This window comes from Egretta garzetta, unplaced genomic scaffold, assembly GCF_000687185.1.
Source record: "Egretta garzetta isolate BGI_Z169 unplaced genomic scaffold, ASM68718v1 scaffold293, whole genome shotgun sequence".
Lineage (NCBI taxonomy): Eukaryota > Metazoa > Chordata > Aves > Pelecaniformes > Ardeidae > Egretta > Egretta garzetta.
In genome coordinates this window covers 498,869-524,386 of record NW_009259318.1, presented here as the reverse complement: position 1 = coordinate 524,386, position 25,518 = coordinate 498,869, and the positions used below count along the sequence as shown (strand labels likewise).

The window sequence follows — 25,518 nt, the reverse complement described above, 5'->3', positions numbered from 1 at the left end:
GCGGTACTAAACCAACCGGTGTTTTCGTGTTCTGGAAAAATAACAGGAGAATTCAGGCATAATTTCTGTTAACAAAGAGTCTAAAAGTATAAGCAAGATGATTTGCTCAAGAATTTTTGGTGTTGCACCGGTTACTTGTGGGCAGTTGTACTGATGACTGAAGAAAAAAAATTAAATTAATAAAAGTGCCAAGTATGTAACGCAGACCGTTTTCACAACATGGGTAAGTCCCACAGCTTATAAAAAGGAATACTTCTGCTACCGCACCTTTCACAAACAGAACAGTGGTTAGAGCACTTGCTTTTCTGGGACCAGAGTTTGATTTCAGCTTAAGGCCAGCAATGTAAAATGAGCTCTAACAGAATTAATCCAGCTCCTCCTAGGTGAATTTACATCCTTCTTTTCTAGAACGCCAAATTAGGTCACATTACTTGCACGATTCTTCTTTAGAACTTGCTGGCAGATGAAAAGAAAGCATTTGACAGTTCAGCAATAGATGTTTGCTGGGTCACTTACACGGCTTCTGTACAGCATGCAGGACTTGATAAAAATACTAAGCTAAGAGTTCATTAAATACATGGCGACTTTATAAACATCATGAACTGATTAATATTCCTTTGATTCTCTGTGAGAATTATAAATTATGCAGTTTCCCCAGAACAGAGCTTTGCAATATTCACATTTATCAAACTAAATTATTATAATAATAATTATTAAAAAAAAATCACACTGAAAATAGAAAATAATTTGATTTTTAGTTTGGCTTCCAGGATCTCCAGTTTTCAAGCGCTGAATTTCAGCAATACATAGAAAGAGATTTCAGAATCAAAGCCAGCTCTGCCAGGATCCCCGTGCTTCCTACAGAATGGAACTGTGGACTTCAGAAAGCGACCTGGGACCTTTACCACCCCAGGTGCTTTGCTGGGAGCCTGGCTCTTCTGGCAGCCCCAAGAATCCTGGCTTCAGGCAGGATTTCCCCTGTGGCCACTCTCCGCATGGAAAGATTGCTTCCAGCAGCCTGGGTCCACAGCTCAGTTCAAAAAGCTTGGCTGTCCAGGATGGGGGAAAAGCAGCTCCCGACTGGGGAGGCAGGGGGGTGCAGGCTTTTTTTTCTTTTTGACTGGATTCAAGTTTGTTCCATGAAATTTCATAGCTGCATCTTGAGCCGTCTCCCTGGCATTTCTGATTAGATTGTTTAGTCATAAAACTTTAATAATTAATATGCAGCAAAATATGCCTGTACAACAATCCAGAGCATTATAGTCTTCCTGTTAAGTTGTTCATGTGATAGACTTGTCAATGTAAAATCTTGAAATAAAGCAAAAAGTTAACATACTAAAAAAAAAAAAAAGGAATAATTAAAAATTCTAATTATTGTAACAAGTATATTATTTTCTTTTTTTTTGTTGTTGTTTTATAAAATGGCTAAATAAGGCAGTAATACATTTTATTTCATGGTCACTGGTGACCCTGAAAAGGCAACCATGACTAATTACGTCAAAGTTGTTCTAAGGAGACCTGACATTCTTCATATTTTTTGAAGTATCACTAAGAAAATTCAGAAAATGTTTTTAAAACGCAGCAACCTGAAGCCCACTCAGAAGATCCTATTCCTACCATAAGCCCTTATTCCTACTACTTAAGTATGAGACTCACATTTCTGTAGATTACATACAACAAGTTACACTGAATGTCTTTCTGATAAAGGGGAGGAATTTAACACTAATACTCTGCTGAAACAGCAAGCAAGAGGCAGAAATCAACTGCTAACACCCAAGTACAGACAGCATTTATCTTTTATTATGATGCCATGATTCTTGAAACAAATACCACTTCAGGGTCATCATCCCTCATAAAAAGAGACATTCCATTCCAGAATCTCTGTCATCTCATCCTTTGTCAACAGGATACATCTTACTGCTGCACAAAATTCAGTGCTTAGAGGTCAGAGTCAATGTAGAGGATACTCTGAAGATTTGTGGAAGCATATTACTCAGTTGGTAGAACATTTCCTCAGAAATTGTCTGGAAAAAAAAAATTAAAAAAAAATACACCAGTAAGCTTTGGCTATTTGCTGTAGTTAGGAAGAATTTAGTCTCTCTCAAGTTTGTTTCTTGGCATTTAAGAGAACTGCTGTTTTCAGAAGACCATGAAGATCGTATTCGAACTATGTGTTAAAATTCTATTTAATTCAATCAAAAGGAAAAGATTGATCTAAAAATACTGCTTGTATATATATATATATATATATATACGACATATCTGTTTCCACCAGATTTCTTGTTCCAGCAACTGATTATTTCTGCCTCGCTTAAGCAGGGCAGTGCTGTTTGTTATCTACAGGACTCCAGCTCTCTGAATTCCAGAATTAGATTCAACTTCACTACTTAGTTTATTCTTGGCTTCCTCCTTACTGAGCCATTTACTACTTTGTCAATACATGTTATTTCTTTCTTAATACAAGTCTGATTTTTATATTACTCCCCGTGCCACTTTTTAGAACAAATAAAACTTAGTGGTGACCACCTTTGGAAGACTTTCTGAAGATCAGCTAGAACTCCAAATTAAATTATTTCAGAATCTTAGTTACAATTAACTTCAAATACCTAGAGTAATGAATGACTTTGTGGAAGCATGACTGAACTCAGTACATAGTGTTAGACAATATGACTAATAAGCACCTAAACTTCTGTAATGCAAGGTTAGCCTATCTCTTCAGAGTAAATAACAGCAAAAAAGTATCAAAAAGTATCACCACCTGTAAAAGTGAACTTCACAGTTTGAAATTTTAGCATCCTCAGAAGATACTACAGGATGTGCAAAAATATAACCCCCTCTTATTTCTGTTCTATAGGCTCACACAAAAAGAGTAGGGCAAAAAATCAAAAGTAGTTCTGCTGACATTTAACTTCTTGTTCCAACAGTCTACTATGTTAGATATGAACTTGGTTTCACCTACCTGTGGTACCAAGAACTGTACAGTCCGAGAAATTCCTCCATCCCATGAAGCCATTTCCATCATGAAACCTAAAAACCAGCATCCATACTATATGTGTTACCTATGTCAATTACACAGTTATCAAGCAGCGAGGGAGTTTTCACATACAATTAGGATTTTAACTGCCTTAACAAGGGATGTCATTAATCACATTTAAATCGGACTTGGACAATCTCCTGACTGAAATCTGCTAACGAGGATTTATGGAGAAAATCAATATACTCTCGAAGAGCAGAATAACCAAGTCCTACTGTACAGCAGAGCGCTAGCCAGCGGAAGTGAGAGGTTTCTCCAAACATGCGTGTTATGAGTTCTTTCAATGGCTTGCTTTCATTGAGAAATAGCCCTTTCCTTCAGCTCTGATGTGATCACATCCATGCAAATGAGCACAAGCCTGTTGCCAAAAGCACACTGACAATCTGGCAGCAACAGAAACTACCTGGACTTACTTATATGGAAAAAGCTCAGCACTCCTGTACCGCTCAAGTTACAATACAGCATATTTATGCTAGCATTTCCTTACAAGTGAACTACAAGGTCTACAGGAAAACACCATTAGCAAATAAAGATACTCAGAAAAATACTTCTTTAATGGAAGTGGCTATGTGGATGATATTCCATTGTGAATTACTAAAGGTCACGATGGGAAGAGGTTTCTCAAGTAGGTGACAGAAAGAACACTAACACTACTAACACTTCAAATACGCTAAATGACTGGTTCAAGTATTTAAGTGCAACACACAAGAATGCAGTAAATAATACTGCTTGGAGAGACAGAAAAACAAGTTGAGTCACGAGGATTTTCCAGCAAAGAGATGGATTAGCGTATAAACTAGTCTTGTAAAAATGTGGGGAGTCTTCATTGCTTGAGGCAATCAAAATACAAAAGACACTGGAAATTATTCTGCAGGGAAACACCAGCTCTTGCCCTCCTTCAGAGATTGCTCAAAGCAGCAGTAAGGGCTTTTTCTTCCACTGTCTATGTTTAAGTTGTAAAGGTACTTTTGAAATGTTTTTAGTCTCCATTCTAAGTGTCTGAGACTATTTCCTGGTAGGACGTTTAATAATTTTAAAGAGACAATATAAGTGTGTTTTTTAACAAATGATAAATTATTGAAAAACACCTCTTTCGGGGCGGGGAGGGGGGCAGGGCAGGCGGCGGGGCAGGAAATACACAGTCTGAGCTAAGGCTGGATGTCACCAAATGCAACACAAAAAAAACCAGCTGAAGCATTCACTAACATACCTTTGACGCACTTGAACACAAGCTCTGCCCTCTTCAAGCACCATGGAATGGTCATTTCCTAAAAAATAATAAATGAAAAGCCTCAATGCCCAATGGATCTAGCCAACAAAAGTAGGAGGGGAAGTTATTAAAAATAATACATTTTTGCCATAGAACCACATTTTCTCATCAGGTATTCAAGCAGCACTGCAGGCCATGAAGAGGGATTCAGTTTTACAATGTATTCTAGGCAGGTGGTATATACCTTATAGGTAACCATAAAAGCACTGCAACTGCTTATTGGTAGGAGAGCCCAGTGTCAGAACAATCTATAAATCTTTAAGCTAAAATGTTGAATAAAAATTTTGTTGACAATCCTATTAATGTAATTGAAAATGGGTCTACTTAATTCCCCCGTGGAGCTTCAGGAAGAAATGTGTGATATCCGATGGATAATTGTCAGATTTGTGCTTCAGCTAGCCAAAGATAGGCTCCTGACCACATCTTAATAGCAGTAACTGGTGATTCCTAGCTATTTTTAATGATTCTGGTTAAGGCTTATTGGCATACCCACTGCCTTCAGTAAAAACCTTCTCTCTAATAGTGGAACCGGAAGAAGCCCTTCTCCTCTAAAGATGCATTTATGTTAAGAGTTAAAACCAACAAAATTCATCTTCATCTGATGGAGGAGTTTCAGATATAAACAGCAAATTCTTACCTAAAGTCAAATACCAAGATGGGGTATGAAAACCACACTGCTTTAAGATATCTTAAGACATGGATGCAAGCACTGCTCTAAATAATTCAAATAACAGTTTAAATGCTTTAGTATATTCTTTGGCTGTATGCTACAAAGTGAATTATATAAATATGAATATTCCTAGTCAGAGACAGAACGACTGTCACTGTAATTACTCCTCCGAAGGAAAATAGTACCTGTTTGTTCTGATGTACTCTTCAACATCAAAATGAGCACTTTCTAGTCTGAATAGAGGAATATAGACATGGAAACAAATTTATCATTCTATGTACCTTTTCAGATTTATGCTTTACATAACTTTCTATTCAGCAAAGCCAGCCTTTATTTTGCAATGCCAAACACTATGCAATCTGTCATTTTCCAAGAGCTTAATTTCAGGATTTAAAAAAAAGTTATTTGAGAACCAAGGTTATCTAAGAATGCCAACTGGTAACACTGAAACAGGATACTAAACATGACTGCGTTAAACAGCTACTGAAAGCCAAAGTTCCTACTTAGATGGGAGTATCTCCTGCCATCCCCAAAATACGCAATACGCTAAAACCAGCATAAGCTAGAAGTGACTTTTCAGAAAATTTTCTTTCATGACATAAATCACTGCATCAGTAGATGCTGCTTTTAGGGTACAAAACAGATTAGTCGGACAACTTTTTTTTTTTTTTTTTCCATTTCTAAGCTTTCTGGAAGAAATACTTGGTCTTTGTTATAATATATCTGCCTATGTGTGCTTTCTGTCACAAGTAATGTAGGTGTTTATTGTTAGTTTTGATCACTGTTTTGGCTTAGATAAAAAACAAGTGTCTAAAAAGAAAAGTCCTATTGCTTCTGAAGGCAAGTCAGGAGTACCTTGCATAATCAATAAAGGGAACTAAGCCTTAAAAGGACTGATCAAAACAGCAGGATATGACACTGTTCCTTGGACTATTTCAGAGGAACACAGACGTTAAATCTTGTGGGCACTCAGGGAAATAACAGGTTGAATCCAGAATGTCACTGTGCGCAAGCCACAAGAACCGAAAATGATACAGTAGTGATTCAATTCTAATCCATCTTTAAAAATGTAAGTTCTCGTGATTTTGCCATGTTATCAGGATTTTTCTCTATATGCAAACTAAGTAACACTTGTGGAAATGATGAAGGATCAGCTAAGTACCAATTCAAAATACAGTTCACGGGATTGGAAAAAAAGCAAACAGCCCATCTCCTATAGTGAGTTTTGGTTAATAGCATTCAAGCAAGTGAAAAACCACTTGGGGGCTTTTGGTTTTGTTCACTAGCAGAGACCACACACCTCACTCCTTTTTAGGATGCAATGATTTGTTGTCAAATTAAGATTTCTTCTGCTTATTAAAAAAAAAAAAATTGCCAGTTTCACTGGTCAGAAAGATATGCTGCAAACCTTTTTATTCAAACAAATTTGTGACAGACTCACTACATGGGGCTGCCGCTTTTATAAAGCTAAGGGCTTGCGCCTTTGCAAAACAGTGTCATAACCAGCTTATGAAAACACTGGGGTCCATAAATGTCTTGTGGGACAAAGATTTCAAATCAAATTTCAATGATCAATTTTAGTAAGTTAAGAATTAGTAAGACGCTTACTCAAAGTATACCTATGCAAATCCCAAACACTGTATGAACAGCTATGCATTTAAAGGCAGAAAACTCAGACGAGAAATATTTGAAGTTAACACACACATTGACAATCTCTCTACATACATAAACCATGTTCATAAACATTTGTTACACAGCTTATATTCCCTTCATTTCTACCTTTTTTCAAAACATTTTTGTCTTAGCTTATGGTAATAGAGACAAACTGCCTGAGATCCCTGAAGTCACATTTTTCTCAGTGTTGCTGTGTGGACAGCAGCAACAGCGCCTATGTTGAAATTACCAAGGAAGTGTGCCAGCTGCAGCATTTTTAGCGATGCCATGCTATTAGAGCCATTTAATTCCCCAGTTTATATATCAGTTTATATTAGATTCAGAACAGTGATCAGACAGTAACGCCCAAGTTGAATTTGAAACTGTCTGCTTTTGTCTTTCTCAAGCATCAAATCCAGTTTCTTCCCTTCATTTAACTTAATGACCAGAACAGAGAAATCTCTCTTTGTTGTTCTTGTCATAAGAAAAACTAAGCAAAGCAGAACTCCTAATTTTTTTTTAATAGGGAAAAAAAATTAGCTTTATATGCAGGTCCAATAATAATGAAATGTAATGGCTTCATTGAGATTGATACACTCATTACTGCTGTGAGGTTATAAACACCACTCTTCCATCCATAAAACAAGAAAAACTGGGGAAAAGCACAGAGAAAAACTCACGATGAATGCCTGTCACAGTGAAGCATGCAAACATCTCTGCAGCTGTGCTCCTGGTTAACCACTTTACAAAAATGTTTTTATGTAGGTGGTAAATTCAGATTCAAAACAGGGGCTGCTGAAGGCACCGAGTTCAGGTTAACTTTCAGAAATCTGTTATTATTCACTTTTCCCTCAACAACAAGTTACCTATGTGTGTGTTTCAGATTAGGTCAGACAGCGGCAAAGCACTGTAATAAACAACGCTGCTAATGCAATTCACACAACGCAGTTTTGGCTAAACATACACTTGCCATACAGGTCACTTTCTGCTTACTCTGCAAAGACTGAAAATTTAATATAAAAGGTAAATTGTTTTACCAGGACCTTTTAAGAATCCAGCACTAGACAAGAAGATAATTCTTCAGTTTCACACATCCAAGCAACAACATATTCTTAAAGCACATTGAACACTTGGTCTTGTGCTTTATTTGGGTTTTAAAATACAGTTATGTAAATGAAAGCTAAAACTAACTAGGTTTAAAGAAAAAAGAAAAGAAAAAGAATATTGTGGCATGGCAACTTTATTAAGAAAAAAGGTCAATAAATTTATGAAATACAGTAAGTGTTGAGTCACCCAGGCTGCTGTCCTACAAGTTGATTACTTGCATTTGTGCCCAAAAAAAGGTCTTGATACCAGAGATGAAAAATTTCACAAATAATACCATCTGTTCCTAAAAGCCTACTTTTATGCATGGAAGTACATCCTTTAGAAGCTTCATTATTGGACATTTTTCACTTTTGCATTTTTCACTTTTGCATTGCTTGCACTTTCATAAGAATAGACCCTGATCTTGCAAAAGGGAGCCACTTCTATACTGTGTTCCAATCAAATTCTGTTTAAAAAAAAAAAAGTCACTATTAAAAGTAATCCACTGGTGAGCCTTTATCTTGCTACGAGTCAGGAACTTTCAAAGAAGAAAAGGCAGTACTGAAATTTACAAGTGAAAAATCAAAGGGTTATTAAAAAAAAGCCACAACAGACTAAAATTATCCAAGCAAGGATATCAGTAATGGCAGCATTATCTTATTTTTCTTATTCCTTTAAGTTTACAGACTTTTCACTTCCTAAGGAGGTGAGGCATATGCCTGTACTGCTTGTCTACTGGGTCTCTCCCTGCCTCCCCACCCCTTTTTCTTCTCTGCTAGTATCTTGTGAGCCAGATGTGACAGAAGAAAGAGGTTGTCAATGGTATTAAATTACTGTGCACTGTGAAAAGTTACAGTTGAGTAAGAGACAAGCTCTACACATAGTGTCCCACTGATGAAGAGGATACAAAAGTTCAGTACAATAAGTAAGCACGGTTATATCTACAAAGAGCCTCAGCGATAAGCTGCTTCTTGCCCAGCTGGTATTTGGGGGATTTAAGACAGGAAACAGGGACAGAAATTAAGGATGCAAGTGATCAGGCAGTGAAGGAGACAGTTCAGAGCAAAGGTGAAATTTGGTTGCTGCCGCGTAAGGCTGAGGCGGTGTTTAGGGATACAGAACTCAGCCAAGCTTTGCTAGTTCTGCTGCTCATAAAACCTAGTTTTAAGGTTTTCTAACTAGCAACAATTAAAACTGGGGATCTGGTATCACTATCACATCAGCAACTCCAAAGGTATAGTTTCTAAGCAAGAGCTGTTGCCAGACTTCCAGGCATGTAGTCCCATCTTTCATTAATCCTTGTGCAATGAGCTGGATCAAGGAAGTGAAGTGTCCAAAATGTGAGGTGGGAATAAAAAAACCAAAGTGATTCATCTGGCCGAAATGTTTTTAACTGGTTCAGTTCCTTAATTTGGGTCAACATATAGATATGAGTGCCAGGACAATGATGTAGCAGGAGCCAGTACAATGATGTGGCAGGAGCATCTGAATATGACAAACCGTCCCATTTGGCTTAAACCAGCATGAAACATACCCTTTGCAAAAATCACTTTTGTTGCATCCTAGAAGATAAAACCAAACCAAACCTTTACACTTACTTACTTCTGACATATCATGGACCAATAGGAGAGGAATACTAATGGTAGTAATGTCATGTGTGCAGCAAACTTTGAGAATGTTTCTGAGTCCCATGATTGCAGGATCCCGAGCAGTTATGTTACCGGATCTTACGTTATCATCCACACAGAGGTGAAAAGCAACATGAATTTCAGAAAGATTTGAATGGCGTGTGATGTAGAATTCTCCTACAGAAAAATGTAAACCAAGAAAGCAAGATATCATGGTAGTGATCTGTACCAAAATACAATTGTTAGGCAATGTAAGGATAGGGTCAGTTAAGACAAAAGGCAAATACAAATATACAACAGAGATCAGAACACATACATAAGGAGATTAAAAAAAAGTTAGAAACCAACTATCTAAAATCTCTTGGAATATCATTGTTTTACATTCGTCCTACACTCACTTCCCTGCTTTGATGGGTTTCACTGGCATCATGGACACCTGGTGTAATAAGACATAACAGTCCCAGTACAGGCGGATATGATCTATATATAGCACAAAACAGAAAAACAAACACGGAGGAGCTGTAATACTCAAAATATATAACGTAAGCACCGAGTTGCAGACAGATGTGGGAGGCGGAAATACCAAAAATGGATGGGTTAAAATAAAGGATGCAAAAAGTCTGTGGAAAAAGATAGGCGGTTATGTAACAGCTGAGATATGTACTGGAAGACAAAAGTATCAGTGACCATTAGAATTTAAAATAATTCAGAGTAATGGGAATATTAGTTATGGAGTTGTTTTCAAGTTACCAAGACATCTTGTTGGCAGTATTTTTAGACTTGGTATGCATTTATCAAAGGAAGAGAAAGAGTAAGGGGCAGTGAAATGCAGGTATCTCCACCTTACCTTTCCGCTGGAGATCAAAAGTCTATATTAGAGCCAACAGGAAAGCAGGTATGCAATACCCCTACTGTTTCAGTCAACAGATAAACATCTTCAAACCTGTTTTCACTGATCATTTAAGATACTACCTCTGTACTGGGACAGATGAAGAACGGGTATGTACTCCTTTCTGATGACTGCTAAGGAGGTAGCAATCCCCAGCAAGGACCATCTAAGAGTTATAATACACAAGCCGTTGCAGCAAAATTCACCCGAATTTACCTGTTAAGGATCCAAGCTGATTTATGCTTACACTTACATACTTATATATACACTTATACTAACAAGATCCAAGACAATCATGAAAGTAATTTTAAGAAGCCGACTTATTCAACCGTGGGTTGTACGATTTAATTCCTACCTCCTCCAACTGTGTATTCATCCTCAAATTCCACAGAAACTTTCCTTACTAAAAATCACAATATATACAGAAGATAATTCCTCTTTGAGAGGAATGGATTGTACATTCTCCAAGCTAAAAAATACATTCTAAAATGTTTTACGTATCACAACAGTGGCATTTTATATAATTATTTTCAAAAATAAAATTAGTTGCTAGTATTTAAGCTTCACCTTTTCCCAAGATGCTCAAAGATCTTTTTTTCACCCTCAAATTCTGAAAAGAAATTTTAGGCATAGAGAAGTTCAGTGATTTGCCCCAAGTCACAGGACACAGTGGCAAAGCTGGGAATAGAAACCAGATGTCCTAACACCCAGTTCTCTGCCTTAGCCACAAGAACATCCTTCTCCTCTGATTGAGGTCAACTCGTGTTTAGTTTATAATTTATGTTCTGACTTTAGAGCTAAAAATGTGCATCTATAAAACACAATTTGCTTTAAGAAGAAAGGGAAAATGCAACAGAACTCACCTGGCAAAATATTTGATTGATTTCGTTCAATATTCTTTAATTTATCTTCATTTCCACTACTTTTGTTTTCTGTATATAAATGCATAGCACAAATATTAAACATATTTTCTATTAATTACTTTTTGGCATGAGAGTTTGATGTACTGAGATAATATCTGGCTTGAGTTTTTACCATAAAGTCACCAAAAAGCAGAGGGATGGACAGGAAGTTTTTGCTGTCTTCAGTACACACTGAACTGAATTCTATCTCACATCTTTACCTCTCTTTTTTAATCATCCAAGATTACTTCTTCATTTGGACAAAAGAAAGCACAATTTTCTCTAACATAATACTAAACTTTCCAAATTGCCCCCACAACTAAATAGCACTTTGCTATTGCTTTTTAAATAACGTAACCATTTACAACAAATTTGTTCCTAGTATTACAAGAAAAATTTTAAAGACATTTACAGAAATCAGCATTATAAAAACAGCTTTCAGTATTTTCCTCAGGACGACAGCAATATGCAGGTTCCTAAGAAAACTTGTTTCTCTATGTACTCTTATGAATCTATTCATGTTACTGACGTATGTAAACCACATAAGTAGTTCTCTGCAAGAAAAACAGAGTTTCATGATGTACAAGTACTGCCTTAACACCATGCGGTCAGAAAATTTCACAGCCATTTGTAAATATAACTGCAAAGCAAACCATTCACAAGGATTTGGTCAGCACTAAAAAGCATACACATTTAGTCAATTTATTATTCATTTATAAGGAAGGGAAAAAGTCCTAAGTCCTCTTCTGCAATTTTTAAAGATTTATATTTAAATAGAAACAAAGTGAAGTCAGATAAAGTCTGTGTTGCTACAGGCAGTTTAAACTGCAGAGGAAAGCACAATGGCCCCATACACCTCCCATGCTGTTAGAGTGTGATCAGGACCTAAGGACTTACACTTCTTTTTTTTTTTTTTTTTTGTAAGATATGTCTGTTATGGCAGCAAAGACATCGTGTGAACATGCTGTCTGAAGAGCGAATTTCATGCAGACTCCTTAAAGTTCATCAATAAACAAGAACATTGCATTTTATAGATCAGGTAACTGAAGAAGAGTGAAATTAACGTGCCCATAACCATAAAGATTCAGCTGACCACTATTCTATTTCAAGAAAAGTAATTTTGGTTGTCACTGACCATGATGTCTTTTCGACTTACTGCTACGCTGTGCTCTGGCCTTAAGTACAACCTTCTGGACAATTTCAAGCTGTTCTTGAATTCCAGGAAAATGGAAATCTGTGCATTCTTGGCAAACAGTTGCAAAATCTAGGTAAAAAAAATTAAAATCCACATCGTTTTAAATTCTAAAAAAATTACAGCAGACAAAACATTTTTCTGAAAGAAATTAATTGCTTGGGGAAAAATACACCTTGAGTGCTGTTGCTCTTCAAACAAAACCACCCAGACCAATAAACTCCAAAATAACAGCAATAATATACATGCATTAAATGGAATTAGCAGTGGAATGGCAGTGTTAGGTTAACGGTTGGACCTGATGATCTTAAAGGTCTTTTCCAACCTAAAGGATTCTATGATTCAATTGTGCTTTAAAAATGATGGCTTATTACTAACAGTCCTTTAATCTGTGATACTTTATTAAAACATACACAACAGATACTTCCAAAAGCAACAACAGCATTCCAGTTTGTTCTGAAAAATGAGAACTATTAATGAAATTCATCAATACTGTATCTGGAAAGCTGGAATTACAGTTCTTTCCTTTTAGTTCTCAAAACACAATCTGAAAGCTAAAAAAAAGTGTAAAGAGCTGCAAGTTTCTTTCCCTGATAAGCAAGTATTATGTTAGATTAAGAAATATTACACTGATAATTAAGATTATAACACACAGCCTCTGTGACTGGTATTTTAAGCTCCTTATCCTAATGTCCAGCCATCACTTGAAGCAAGTCAATGGGAGCCAAAACAAGCTATTAGCAGGACGCTGGACTACACTAAGCAATTCCTACTTAATTCCCGTTTTGAGGTACCTGCTCTAATCCTCCTTAAAGGAGGATTGCCTATCTAGAGAGCACTGTATACTCCTGTGAATGGGCTGCGAGAGGAACAGGCAGGGTAGAGAGAAAAATCTTAATGTATTTTGTCTTTTCACATGAAGTCTTCCTCGTAAAATCTATTTTTAAAATCTGTTTTAGGCTTTATTAAAATATGGTGTCCAAACCCAAGGGAAGCAGCAGCTTATATTCCAAAAGACCGTGCCTTCTGCGTGTATCAACACGCAGACATTTTATTTGAAAAATTTCCAAAAGACCGTGCCTTCTGCGTGTATCAACATTAAATAAGGTCACAGACATTTTATTTGAAACAAACGAATGAAAAATCTCTTGTATCTAAATTAAAAATAATTTTAGTTTTTGTTTGTCTGAGTGTGCTACACCTACTCAAAACCTGAGTCACAGCAGCCCTACAAAGTCCTAATACGAGAGACTTGAGCTAGGCAGTGCATAAGGTATATAAAGAAACTATTCATCTAGCTTAGAAAAAAACAGTCTGAATTAAGCGAGCCTGTTGAAAGTTCATATATGAAGTTCAACTTTCTGTTCAAGGCTGTTTTTTAGAGATGTGTCCAAATCCAGTTTCAAAGGTATGTTTTCCTAGTTGCCATTTACACATTGTAAGAAATACAGAAAACATTCCAGTCATGGCTTTCCATCTTGCAAATACCTCACATACATCCTGAATTTTGAGAAAAATGGAACCATTTTTGGATAACAGATTAACCAAAGATGCAACATCAAAATGTTGCAACCGAACTAGCAGAATAGACTAGATGAAGCACATTCTTAAGCTTCCTCAGGATAGAAATAAACAAACAAGGTCAACCAAGCAAGTTGTAGGACTTCGTACAGCTGGAGCCCCTCTCTGCTTAGTGCTTGCCAAGCGTTTGGTGTTGCTCCGAACTGTGTAAAATGCTTGGATGAACAGTGTGCTCACATGAAGCTCATTTACTCCAACTACCTTTGAAAATGTCATAGAGGTTTGAGGGAGCTTGTAGCCCATCACAGAATAAAGGCTATTAGGTTTGCATTTTCCCCAGCTTTAAAATGGAAGCAGAAAATTGTTTCTGCACTTTTGTAACACAGAAATTTAGACTGCACAAGCCACTACCTCTCTATTTAAACAACAGCATCAATGTATTATTTAAAGGTCTTCTATAAAGCAGTTTTATGAACCTTTGAACCCCCTAGCATATTTATGTCTTAAAGAGCCTTTTAGGAAGGAGAATTGGTTCTGGCTAATGCTCTTGCAACAAACGGCTTTAACAGTTTAATAGCAAAGTCTCCTCTCAAAGGTGTTTATTACTGCTCTTCTGCCAGAGCTACCACTCTCACCATAGAGTGGATTTAAAGAAATGTGCCCAAACCTCAGCTGCAGCCTACAGTGGTTCGGGGTCTCAGTACAACCAGACGTTCATCGACGGTTTAAAGTAACATATCCAACTAGGTCAGAGGAGCTGAGATACATTCATTTCTGCAACATTTTTAAAAAGAATGGTGCAGCAGACAGCTGTGGAATGTGCCCTCAGTTAAGTTCACCAAAGTCCCTTCGGAACTCAAAGAAATCAAAATCTATTGAGGATTTTATTTTACAGATTGTGACATAGTCCCTCGTTTTCCCCTCTGCTGTGGCTACAAGATCTAATTGGTGGCTAGAAGATGCAATTTTGTGTTTAACAGTATTACTTAAAAGTCCTTCTCCTATCACCTAAGATTTAGTATAAAACCAAATTTTCTCTATTTGTTATTAATTTAAATATTTAAGCAGTAAAAAAAAAAAAAAAAAAAAAAAAAAAAAAAGAGTCCAAGTATGAAATAACATTGTCAGAATTAAGCTTGGAAACCATAAACAGCATAAACGTAACCACAATTTTTACTGGTACACTTCTCTTTCCTTCTTGCTACAAGCCTGATTCCACACTGTTTTCACAGAGTATCAACCAACAAGGCCTATTTTCTTTTACAGCATGCTAGAATAATGACCAGTAATTGTGGCTTCAAAGAGACATTTCAGGTGTAAATATTTTGGTATTAAATTTCAAGAGGAAGGTGGGAAAGTCAATGTGGTTTAAAGAAAGCCTCAGTGACCAAAATTGGAACAGGAACAATTACATTCTTCATTGGTTAACCTTGACACAAAATACCTTCATCATAGTGCCCAGTTACTCAAAAGACTTAAATGCACGTAAAATGGCTACTAATCAAGCTTTTCAGGACTAGGCAAGTAATATTCCAAACTGTTCATTTTTAATGGAATTCATAGTGCTGCAGATATCTAAAGTACACAGTATTTTTATATATTTACTTATCAATTTAAAATCTTAGCCTATTTAATTTTCATCTTTGCAAATAGGTTTCAGTATGCTAAGCTGACATTGGAGAATTAGAAGCCCCTGCTTGATAATAAACCAGTCTGAGGCAGGGAAATCAACAATGAAGTGTTCACTCTAACACATTCCTTACTCAAACACAAAACCTAAGAAAGAGATGAGAGAGATAACAGCGTATTAGAGCACAACTCTGTCCCCCATCCTTATCCATACCCCTTTTTGCATTTGTTACCTTTTGCAATACCATGTCCAAAACATTAGGGTCTCCAGTAAATTTTAACATTACAGGGAATATTTTTTGTGAGAGAAGACAGCAAGCTTTTAAGTGACATTCATTTTCACTGACATGACACACCCCATTAGAAGACTCACCTCTTTTGATACCGCTATATGAACTGATACGGTTATCAACCAATAAAACCAGGCCACAGAGAGAAGTTGAATAGAGAGACATTGCAGTTTGAAGTCTGTGAAGTTTTACTCCACTTCGATGATTGCGCTTATGTTTACAGAAATCCAGCATATCAGCTCTCAGTAATCTCAAGTTATGCATGGTCTTCAACTGGGCTCCTGTACGGAATATAAATTATTTTAATACATACAGTAAAAGATGAAACTCAGGATTGTTATCAAAATGCAAGGGATCAAAGTGCTCCCCTAAGTTTTGAGAAAAACATCTAAGGGAAATATAATCAATAATACTCAAAGAAAGTTCTTAACCATATATTCAGTTTTACATACATATCAGCAATTTACAAAATAAGAGTGAAAATGCAGTATTTTCATACACTGTCACAAAGCAAGGCTTATCCATACCTGAAATGAATCTTGTGTTCCCTATTATAAGGCTATGGATGAAATACTAATGCAGTCAAAACAGACAGTATAAGAAGTCTCTACTGCATAAACAAAAAGTAAAAATTTTAGAACATCTATTTTTCTCTTAATTTATCGTGGGAATTGAATTTAATACCCACATTTTCTTACCAAACATAAGAAAAGTTAAAATATACTTTTTAAGTGCTATTTGTTTTGATGTTAGTGTGCTTTTCTACACTAGTCACCTGGCTAGAGCGAATAAAAACTTACTTCTAAAATGTTTGTCACTAATTATATTTCAGGTAGCTAGATACTGTTTGATACAGTTTATACCATACTGTACGTCTCTTACATATGTAAAGAACAAATACAAAACAATTACAAATTTTGTATATTATGTACATTGACAGTTAAATACTGTAAATAATACATGGCTTAGATCATACATTATTTATTAGCATCTGTTACTACGTTTGGTTTTGGTGTCAGTTTACTTTACTTACCCAAGTGAATAGTAAAACTTTCTTCTAACAGCCTTTGCTCTTCATAAATTCTTCCATTTCCTTCTACAGATTCTCTCAATTGACTGGGCTGAACCTTAATTTCATCACTAAAATAATAAGAAACATACTTAAAATTTTACTCTGATTTTTCTTCAAGACCAACAATACTTTGTGAAAGCTATACAAAGTTTTTTCAACTAGTCTGTGGAAACCAAGAGACTACACCTATTTGAATGAACTCCACTCATCTGAGGTTTTACTTGTCTGGCATGCAATACTCCAGGTGCATACCAGCAGGAAAAGTAGAGTCCATTGTTAGATTTACATTACCTAGCTAATTTGTAAAGCATCCTGAGATTGAGAAATAAAAATAAATCACAATACCTAGTTATAACATAATAAGAACATAAGAATAAAAAGAAAAAAACCTCAAATTCTTCTCAGCCTATCTATAATAGCCAAAACCTTATTTATGAAGTTACTAGATAAAACATTTCTTTTTTCCCCACACAAAATGGGAGGTTAAAAAAAGCCAAAAGAAATGCCCCATGGTGTTCAAACTAGCAGGAAATATTTCAGATATCAGTTTTAATTTTTTTCCTAAATTCAACTGTCTAGTATATAATAAGTACTGCTTCTGCTACATGAAAGAAGATTAACATCTCTCCAATTTTTTATGCATTAGTGAAAATTTTCTCTTTGTTCTCAAAGTGCCCAATCTTCAAAGGTATTCCAAAGGTGTTTTATAAACTTGCAAGCAATTCCAATTGCAAATGCCTAGTGATGAGGTAGAACTGAGATACACCGTTAATGAATTATATACACACATATAAGCAACTAGATGCATAAAGATATATACACACACACACATGCACATATATATCTTTTATGTCTATACATGTGTGTAACATACACATTTTCATCTCTCTTACTCTTTAAGCTTCCAGGTGCCCTACTACAGACTTCCTGTGCATTATTTTCAAGTGCATTAGGGACCTATAGTTTTCAGGACTCGACACAAGCAAAGAGATCACACTTTCTGCTAGCATATGAGTGCAGTGATTCAAATATTATCACTTCGTATCTGTTATCAGCATCCAAGATTACGAAGCTAAAACATCCTCACTCTCTCTCAGAGGTCCTTGCCTCTGGACCTCTGGCAGTCAATTTCTTCTAGCTTTCAGCTCTAAGCAACTTCACCTTGGTCTTATTTGACAGCAGTAGAAGGCCAGAACATGGGTAGAGGTTCACAGTAGTAAGTATGAACAGCCTTTGTAATTCCACTATCTTTAAAGCCTCATGGAAATAATCAACAAAGCTAACATGAAAATTCTGTGGAAAAATATTTTAGGATTGGGTTTAGAGCTTGAGCAGACTGTTACTACTGCAGTGATGGTTTACCCAGTCACTAGGTTAGAAAGAGGCCAGCTTGCTTGTGAGCTATGCAGTCCTAGGGCATTCGCGGACTACCCGAGAACTGCAAAAGACTTCCAAAATATAAATTCACAGACAACAAAATCCTGAGGAAAGCAGTGAGAAATATAAATATACAGCATCATCTTCCAATATATTTCTGCTCCTTCCTCTCTTCCCCCATGTCCCATACACTCGGCTTCCTTATCCCAGAAGGAAACACTTAAGAGAAAGTATTTCATACATTATGATCCATGCCCATCTCCTTTTACCACTAGCATCCACTTTTTTCAAAGGTGTTGTGTTTCCCATAAATTCCTTACTGCATCCACCTAAATAAACTGTCCTGGTTTTGGTTGGGATAGAGTTAATTTTCCTCCTAGTAGCTGGCATAGTGCTCTGATTTCGATTTAGTACTAGAACAATGTTGATTAACACACTGATGTTTTAGTTGTTGCTAAGGGGTGCTTTCGCTAGCCAAGGACTTTTCAGCTTCCTATGCTCTGCCAGGTGCACAAGAAGCTTGGAGTGAGCACAGCTGACCCCAACTGGCCAAAGGGATTTTCCAGGCCTTATGACATCATGCTCAGCATGTAAGACAGGCTCTTCTACTAATGTGAGGCATGAGAAAGCATCAGGTTTTACTCCTATTTTCTTATTAGTAGCAAAGGTAGTGGTTACTAATGATAAAGAATAAGGATCTCCCCAAGCTACAAATTCCTATTGCCCTTCTCTTTCCTCAATCAGAAAGCTTCTCATTCAACTCTCACTGCAAGTGTGGTGATTTTTTTAGCTGTCCAGTGGTGTATACATAAAACAAAAACAGAAAAAGAAAAAAAGAGGCTTATTAATTCAAAACATGTGATACTGTTATCATTTATTAAGCTACAATTATTCTGCAGAGCATCCTTAAGTGGTAACAGAAAGCCTTGTGAAATAGCATTAAAGATAAACATTGTATATAAAGGCAAAATAGGAGGAAACCCCATTCAGCTCAAGTTGGTATGGAAAGTTTATGACATTACACAATGAAGAAGCTCCTAAAAATATAAATATTTAATTATGATGGTTTATTTGCCTCTGATTAGCTTTGATTATCCTATTCAAATGGCTAATCTGAAATAAAGATGACATAAAAGCAAGTCCTTTCAACTGTTAAAGATGGAAGTAAGCATCACAGAGGAATTGAATACCTGATTGAGCTGTTGTTGGGATTCTTTAAGTCCTGATGAAGCTTTATCACCCATTCCTGATATTCCTGCTTCTGGATAGCAGTAGACTGTTTCAATTCATTGGTCCATTTATTTTCCAAATCCTGACAAGATGACAGTGATATTTTGAGTGTTCTGGGTTTTCTTTTTAAAAGAATTATTTGCATGACATATTCTAGCTCACTGAACTTAGTTTACCTGCTGAGATTCAAAATGCTGAGCCGCTAATGAATTTACATCTTGGTCTGTTAGTGATTTCCCTAGCTCCTGCATCACCTTATCCATTTCAGCTCCTTGTCTGAAAGAGAAGCAGATTTATAACAAGCAATGCTTTCAAAAAACGGGCAGAAGAACACCAATTGTTGTTGATACAGTTACTGATACAATGATCAGCTGTATCAGTCAACTGGTGAATGCTCATCACAAGCAGAAATACAACTGACCACATAGCTGGAAGACGCATCATGCAGACAGTTGTCCATCTGCTCATTTTGGAATTGGAATTCATACATTTAAAGGCTGCCCTCACAGATATTCAAAAGAAGGCACGACAGTATTTCCAGATATTCTAATACAGCACTTCAATATCCTCATAATTAGTTTTGAAATGGATCTACTCAGTCCCTTACTTTCCTCCTGCCCCAATCACAGATGATGCACAGGTAAACACCAGGAAGCAGGCTAAACACAGTTGGTTTTAATAGTCAGATGAGCTTCCAGCTCAAACTACATTCAACAAGGGGACCTGGAGTTAAAGGGCTGCCCTGCTATCATCAGTTCATCCAATACCTCACCCCTCCTTAGTCTTCTTAATCCCTGGCTTCACTGAGTCTTTAACATTTAGCCCGTTCTTCAGCAAGGAATCCATTTACCCTAGCACAGATTTAGCAATGAATATCCACAAAACAAATTGGAGTTGAGGGTCAGGGATTCCAAGTCAGCTCCTGTGTAAACAGAGCAACACCTACGCTCATCTGGGATAGTCTCAGCTGCCACCGACATACGGAGTTTCTTGATTACAACAAATGGATATAATAAATTCCACTGGAGTCAATACACAATTATATCACACTAGGGCTCTACAACATTACTGCTCTTAGGATTAAGTGCTCTTTCTTCTAGACACATATTTGAGAAAAGTCAATAAGGAGCAAAAAGTTTTGCTAACACATTACTGGCAACATTTATCCCCAAATTATCCCCAAATATGTTAAGATTCAGTCTAGAAGAAACTATTATATAAACAGGTATGCATTGTATAACATGAGCTTAAACAAAGACAACTCAAGAGGAATATTGCCACTTAGAATGGTAAACCACACCTACTTAGACTATTCTGGCATCTCACAAGCTTCCCTAGTATTTAGTATCTATACTATATCTATATTTGTGTGCATTCATTTTCCATACCCATTTACTCTCAAAAAGAAAAAGAAAACTCTGCATTGTATGTGTTCCCTCTTGTGGACAAAGCAGCCACCTGCATCTATTCAAGCTTATTTGGAAACTTGGGATCCCAGATAGACTTTCCTAAATTTCAAATTCAACAGTTTCTGATTTAAAGTTGGTTCAGGTTTTCTGCTAATCTTTTCACCCCATAAAACTTCCAATTTTTCATTGAAATTGCATCATAACAAAGGCAAAACATGGTATGCACATATACTTTATTTTCTAGATATCCTAAGCACTTTACATTGCTATACCATTTACAACATGGATAGAACAATGGAAATCAAATCTTATATGACTTTGATGGCCTTAGCTTTTATTATTTTCAGTGACTGAGGAGAATGTAAGATAGCTGACCCTAACAATATAGGCTAAGTATTATATGACTTTAAAGAATGAAACATAAAACTAAAATAGAGCTTACATGAACAAATACAAGGTGACGCACATGGTCCTATGAGTTGTATATACCCAGTGGCATGCAACCCTATTTAATAAGATAGTAAAAAAAAAAAAAAGAAAAAGGAATACCTTTCCCGTAGTTTTTTCAATTCCACATCTCTTTCACTTATTAATTCTGAGATACTAACAAAATAATTATGTTCCAGGTTTAACAGCATTTCAGAAGCTGGAGAATGTATCAGATCATGATAAACATCTGCAAAATCTTCATCCCAGCTGGTTTCTTCAGGTTTTGCGTGCTCTAATGTTGTCTAAAAATTTTAAGAGATTATAAAGTATATGGTACCTTTTAAAACATAAAGGATCCCTCATAATGGTGGGGCAAAACCGACTGGGCATGCACACTGTTGCACAACCTTCAACATCCATGAATTGTCTTTCCGAATTTGAGCTTTCTGTATTCTGTTTTAGCTTTAACATTTTCTTCCTTCCCATATTCTTTCAAAGCAACCAACAGCAGAAACATTGGTGAAGAATTACCAATTTTCAGCCATCAGCAACTTGGAAAGAATAACAATGCCTACAACAATATTTGCAATTGATGAATTTTAGATAGGGCCCAAAACACCAGCTGTGCAAACAAAAATGTTTTGCTAGAAAGGATGACTAACTTCTGATGTCACTAGAATTTGATGAACAACACTGATTTAAGAAAAGCCATTTTTATTGAACAAAGAATGGCCCAAAGATGCTAGTTTTGCAAGCTCCTTTATACTGAAACACTCCTTACATTTGCAGTCATTCCCACCAGATTCAGCTGACGAATTGAGATTGTATCACTGAAGTGTAGGTTAGAAATGTCAAGAAATGATCTAATCCTAACCCTTGTACTCAGGCTAACCTATTCACAGAAACCTCTAGCACAGAAGACTGTAAACTCTTTCAGTGTTTTACCACAGTCCCATGCTTACCCAATACAGATTTGTCCTTCTTAAAGGTTAAGCTAATTGTTGATGTTCATTAAGGCAGATTATTTGCTTCCAATTCTGTTTATAACAGATGTACGTTTGGGAGTTTTTCACAACATTCTTCTATATTCCATGATAAGCAAATTCAATTCCTATTGAATTGCTAACTTTTTCTCAAATGGTGCAAGTTTCTGCTATTCTTTTTAGACTCCTCCAGTTCTTCTGCATTCATCTATTTTGAAGATCACATGCAAAACTGGACACATTGCTTCAGCTCAAGCCTCATCATCTCTAAATAATGTAAAATAGTCACATGAACTCAGAAAATGAGCTGAAAAATTTCTCCCAACTACACACTTTCTCTTTGGAGTCTTCATTGCTATTATTGAGATTTAGGATAGGAGTATCACCTTACTATCTCTTGCTTTGACTCTAACGCACTATAACCCTTATGTCAATTTTTGTTTGAATATCAACAGCTATTTACCTCTCACTTTTCTATCTTTTGACTCTACTAAATTCAGGAAAAACCCAATTGAGAACTTGTAGGATGAAGACTTAATGATCACTTTCAGATAAAAAAAAAAAAAATATAAAAATTCATCAGTAAAACTGAATTTCAGTGTAATTTTGCATCTTCACAGAGGTGATTCTGTCCATACATGCACACACTCTCACAAAGCAAGTCCCGAACATTAACTTTTCAGCCTTAATCTTACCTCTTTATAAGCTTTAGCCCAAGTATCTGCCAGCTGGTTTATGTCTACTTTTCCTGATTTCACTGCTTCCAGAGCCATTTCAGCTTCTCTATCATAATCTTTTATAGTTTCCTCTTCTATGAACTTATTAAGAGATTGCTTCAGGTCTATTATAACAAGAAAAGAACGGCCCATCAACAGACACATCAGTGGAAGTACCAATAATCATCTAGGAAACATAGAAATTAAGTTTTTCTGAAAACCTTTTGCTTCAACACCTTACTTGCTAGTACTGACAGCCATTTTCTTCAATGTTTTGCTGTTTTAAAAACAAATTTAAGACTTTTTTAGTAAATAACCTTCTTTTGACTTCTTAAAGTAGGTTGTAAGACACTTGTGGACATGGATATATGACACTAAGAAATCAATTTTTACCATTTTCTATAAAGCATGGCAGATTGTGCAGAAGCATTAGACGTCCGTGCAAATGACTAATATTTTCCTGCACGGGGAATTTGAGAGGCACGGTAAGCACTAAATGTTGATTTCCAGCATTGAATTTGTACATGTAGTCTCTCTCCCTTGTGCAGGTCTTTCCTTTATTAGGTTTCATCTTGAGTTGATTTCCTGCATTAGAAATGAAAATAGCATGAGTTACATTCTTGTAAGATCATTAAGTAAAAAATCCTAACTAAAAACATGGCTTTGTAAATTATTAACAGCTTCTGGCAAGAAAACTTAAACCCCCAAAGTTTTCATAGATACTCATCTCAATTTTGCCTGCCAAATACATAGGTTAGAACTGAAGCATAAATACCAGCTTCCAGAACACTGAATGCTTCCAAAAGGTAATTGAATGTATCGATATATGAATTTGGGTAATTACTTTTATAAATCACAGTACAAGCCTCCTGACTTCAAGTGGTGTCCCTCAGGGGTCCATACTGGGACCGGTGCTGTTTAATATATTCATCAATGGCATAGACAGCGAGATCAAGTGCACCCTCAGCAAGTTTGCGGATGACACCAAGCTGAGTGGTGCGGTTGACACAGAAAAGCTGGACATGAGCCGGCAATGTGCGCTGGCAGCCCAGAAGGCCAACCGTACTCTGGGCTGCATCAGGAGAAGCGTGGCCAGCAAGTTGAGGGAGGTGATTCTGCCCCTCTGCTCTGCTCTGGTGAGACCTCACCTGGAGCACTGCGTCCAGCTCTGGAGGCCTCAGCACAAGGACATGGAACTGTTGGAGCGGGTCCAGGGGAGGGCTACAAAAATGATCCGAGGGCTGGAGCACCTCTCTTATGAGGACAGGCTGAGAGAGTTGGGGTTGTTCAGCCTGGAGAAGAGAAGGCTGCGGGGAGACCTGATTATGGCCTTTCAATACCTAAAGGGGGCCTATAGGAAAGAGGGGGAAAATCTTTTTAGTAGGGCCAGCTGTGACAGGACAAGAGGTAATGGTTTTAAACTGAAGCAGGGTAGGTTTAGACTAGATATAAGGAGAAATTCTTTACAATGAGTGTGGTGAAGCACTGGAATGGGTTGCCCAGAGGGGTGGTAGATGCCCCATCCCTGGAAACATTCAAGGCCAGGTTGGATGGGGCTCTGAGCAATCTGATCTAGTTAGCAGTGTCCCTGCTCACTGCAGGGGGGCTGGACTAGATGACCTCTAGGGGTCCCTTCCAACCCAAAACATTCTACGATTCTATGACTTAAAGGGAGAACCAGGACGGAAGGAATCCCCACAAACAGCAAGCTTTAATCGAGACACTGTAACTGCTGCCATGCGTGTCTTAAAATCTGAATTTCTTCAGTGCACTGGGGTTTTACTTCCTCCTTTCTGCAGGTGGCAGACTGTGGGGCGGGGGGAGAAGCGGAAGTTTGCCATCATTTTTAGGAAAAGCTTATTTTGTCATTTTGTAACCTGCTTTAGGATAGACTACCGTTATTTCTAAATAATACTGTTAGAAATAAGCCAAAAGAAAAGCAGGAGAACTGTCTGCAGGACAGGAGCACATATCTGTGTCAGTAATTTTTCCCTCCACTAGGGCTCCTTCACTCTTTTTTGAACGTTCACCTGCAAAGCTGGACACATTACTCCAGCTGAAATCTCCCCAGTGCTAAAAACCACGGTCCAAGGAGAAGCAAAGCGGAAAACGAAAGAAAGAAAGTATATTTTCCACAGTAAAATTCATGGGACCAGCTTATAGTGTTTTGGGTTTGGTTTTTCTTGGTGGGTTTATTTTTTTTTTGTGAACAAACCTACATGCTGAAAACGGATTAAACGAATCAGCTACAAATCACGGTAACAACAAAAATCTCTGGGCAACCAAAGCAAACTCGAGGCGGTCTCCCAGCCTGTCACGGAGAAGGATTTAAAGGGCACCACTGAGGAATACAAAACTGACGAGCGTCTTTCTGCTGCCCCGCGACGCGACAAGGTTTAGCGGGGAGGAAGAGGGCGAGGTGAGGGCCGCTGCCTCCGACCCCGGCGCAGTCTGCCCCAGCAGAGAGGGCCAAACCCCCTTTCCAAAACCGGCGCTGGGTGCCCTCAGCTCCACCACAGGCTCTGGGGTGCCGGACCG

General features: G+C 37.1%; 1 protein-coding gene across 6 annotated transcripts; it reads right to left on the bottom strand.

The window, feature by feature from the left end:
- Positions 1–1,583: 1,583 nt before the first annotated feature.
- Positions 1,584–23,562, bottom strand: CUNH12orf4 (chromosome unknown C12orf4 homolog). 6 transcript variants are annotated; one of them, XM_009636519.2, is made up of 13 exons: positions 23,374–23,562; positions 22,960–23,105; positions 21,402–21,583; positions 19,620–19,719; positions 19,404–19,525; positions 16,798–16,904; positions 15,848–16,045; positions 12,268–12,396; positions 11,094–11,162; positions 9,316–9,518; positions 4,245–4,302; positions 2,960–3,027; positions 1,584–2,024 (listed from the first exon to the last, which is right to left on the bottom strand). In XM_009636519.2, exons 1-13 carry the CDS (start codon positions 23,549–23,551, stop codon positions 1,932–1,934), a joined length of 1,653 nt encoding a protein of 550 aa, XP_009634814.1. In that variant the 5' UTR covers positions 23,552–23,562; the 3' UTR covers positions 1,584–1,931. The 6 variants fall into 6 exon arrangements, with proteins under 6 accessions (XP_009634814.1, XP_035747954.1, XP_035747958.1 ...); XM_035892061.1 differs by having other exon boundaries at positions 12,289–12,396; XM_035892065.1 differs by lacking the exons at positions 21,402–21,583; positions 23,374–23,562 and having other exon boundaries at positions 22,960–23,028.
- Positions 23,563–25,518: the final 1,956 nt, after the last annotated feature.

Bases quoted from the DNA above. Each gene is read 5' to 3' on its own strand.
- CUNH12orf4 (XM_009636519.2), bottom strand. From the start codon at position 23,551: ATGAAACCTAATAAAGGAAAGACCTGCACAAGGGAGAGAGACTACATG. The intron at 11,163-12,267 runs GTCAGTGACAAC...ATTTATATACAG, and splicing joins TAAGTCGAAAAGACATCATG to AAAACAAAAGTAGTGGAAAT. The intron at 2,025-2,959 runs GTAGGTGAAACC...TTTTTTTTCCAG, and splicing joins TACAGTTCTTGGTACCACAG to ACAATTTCTGAGGAAATGTT.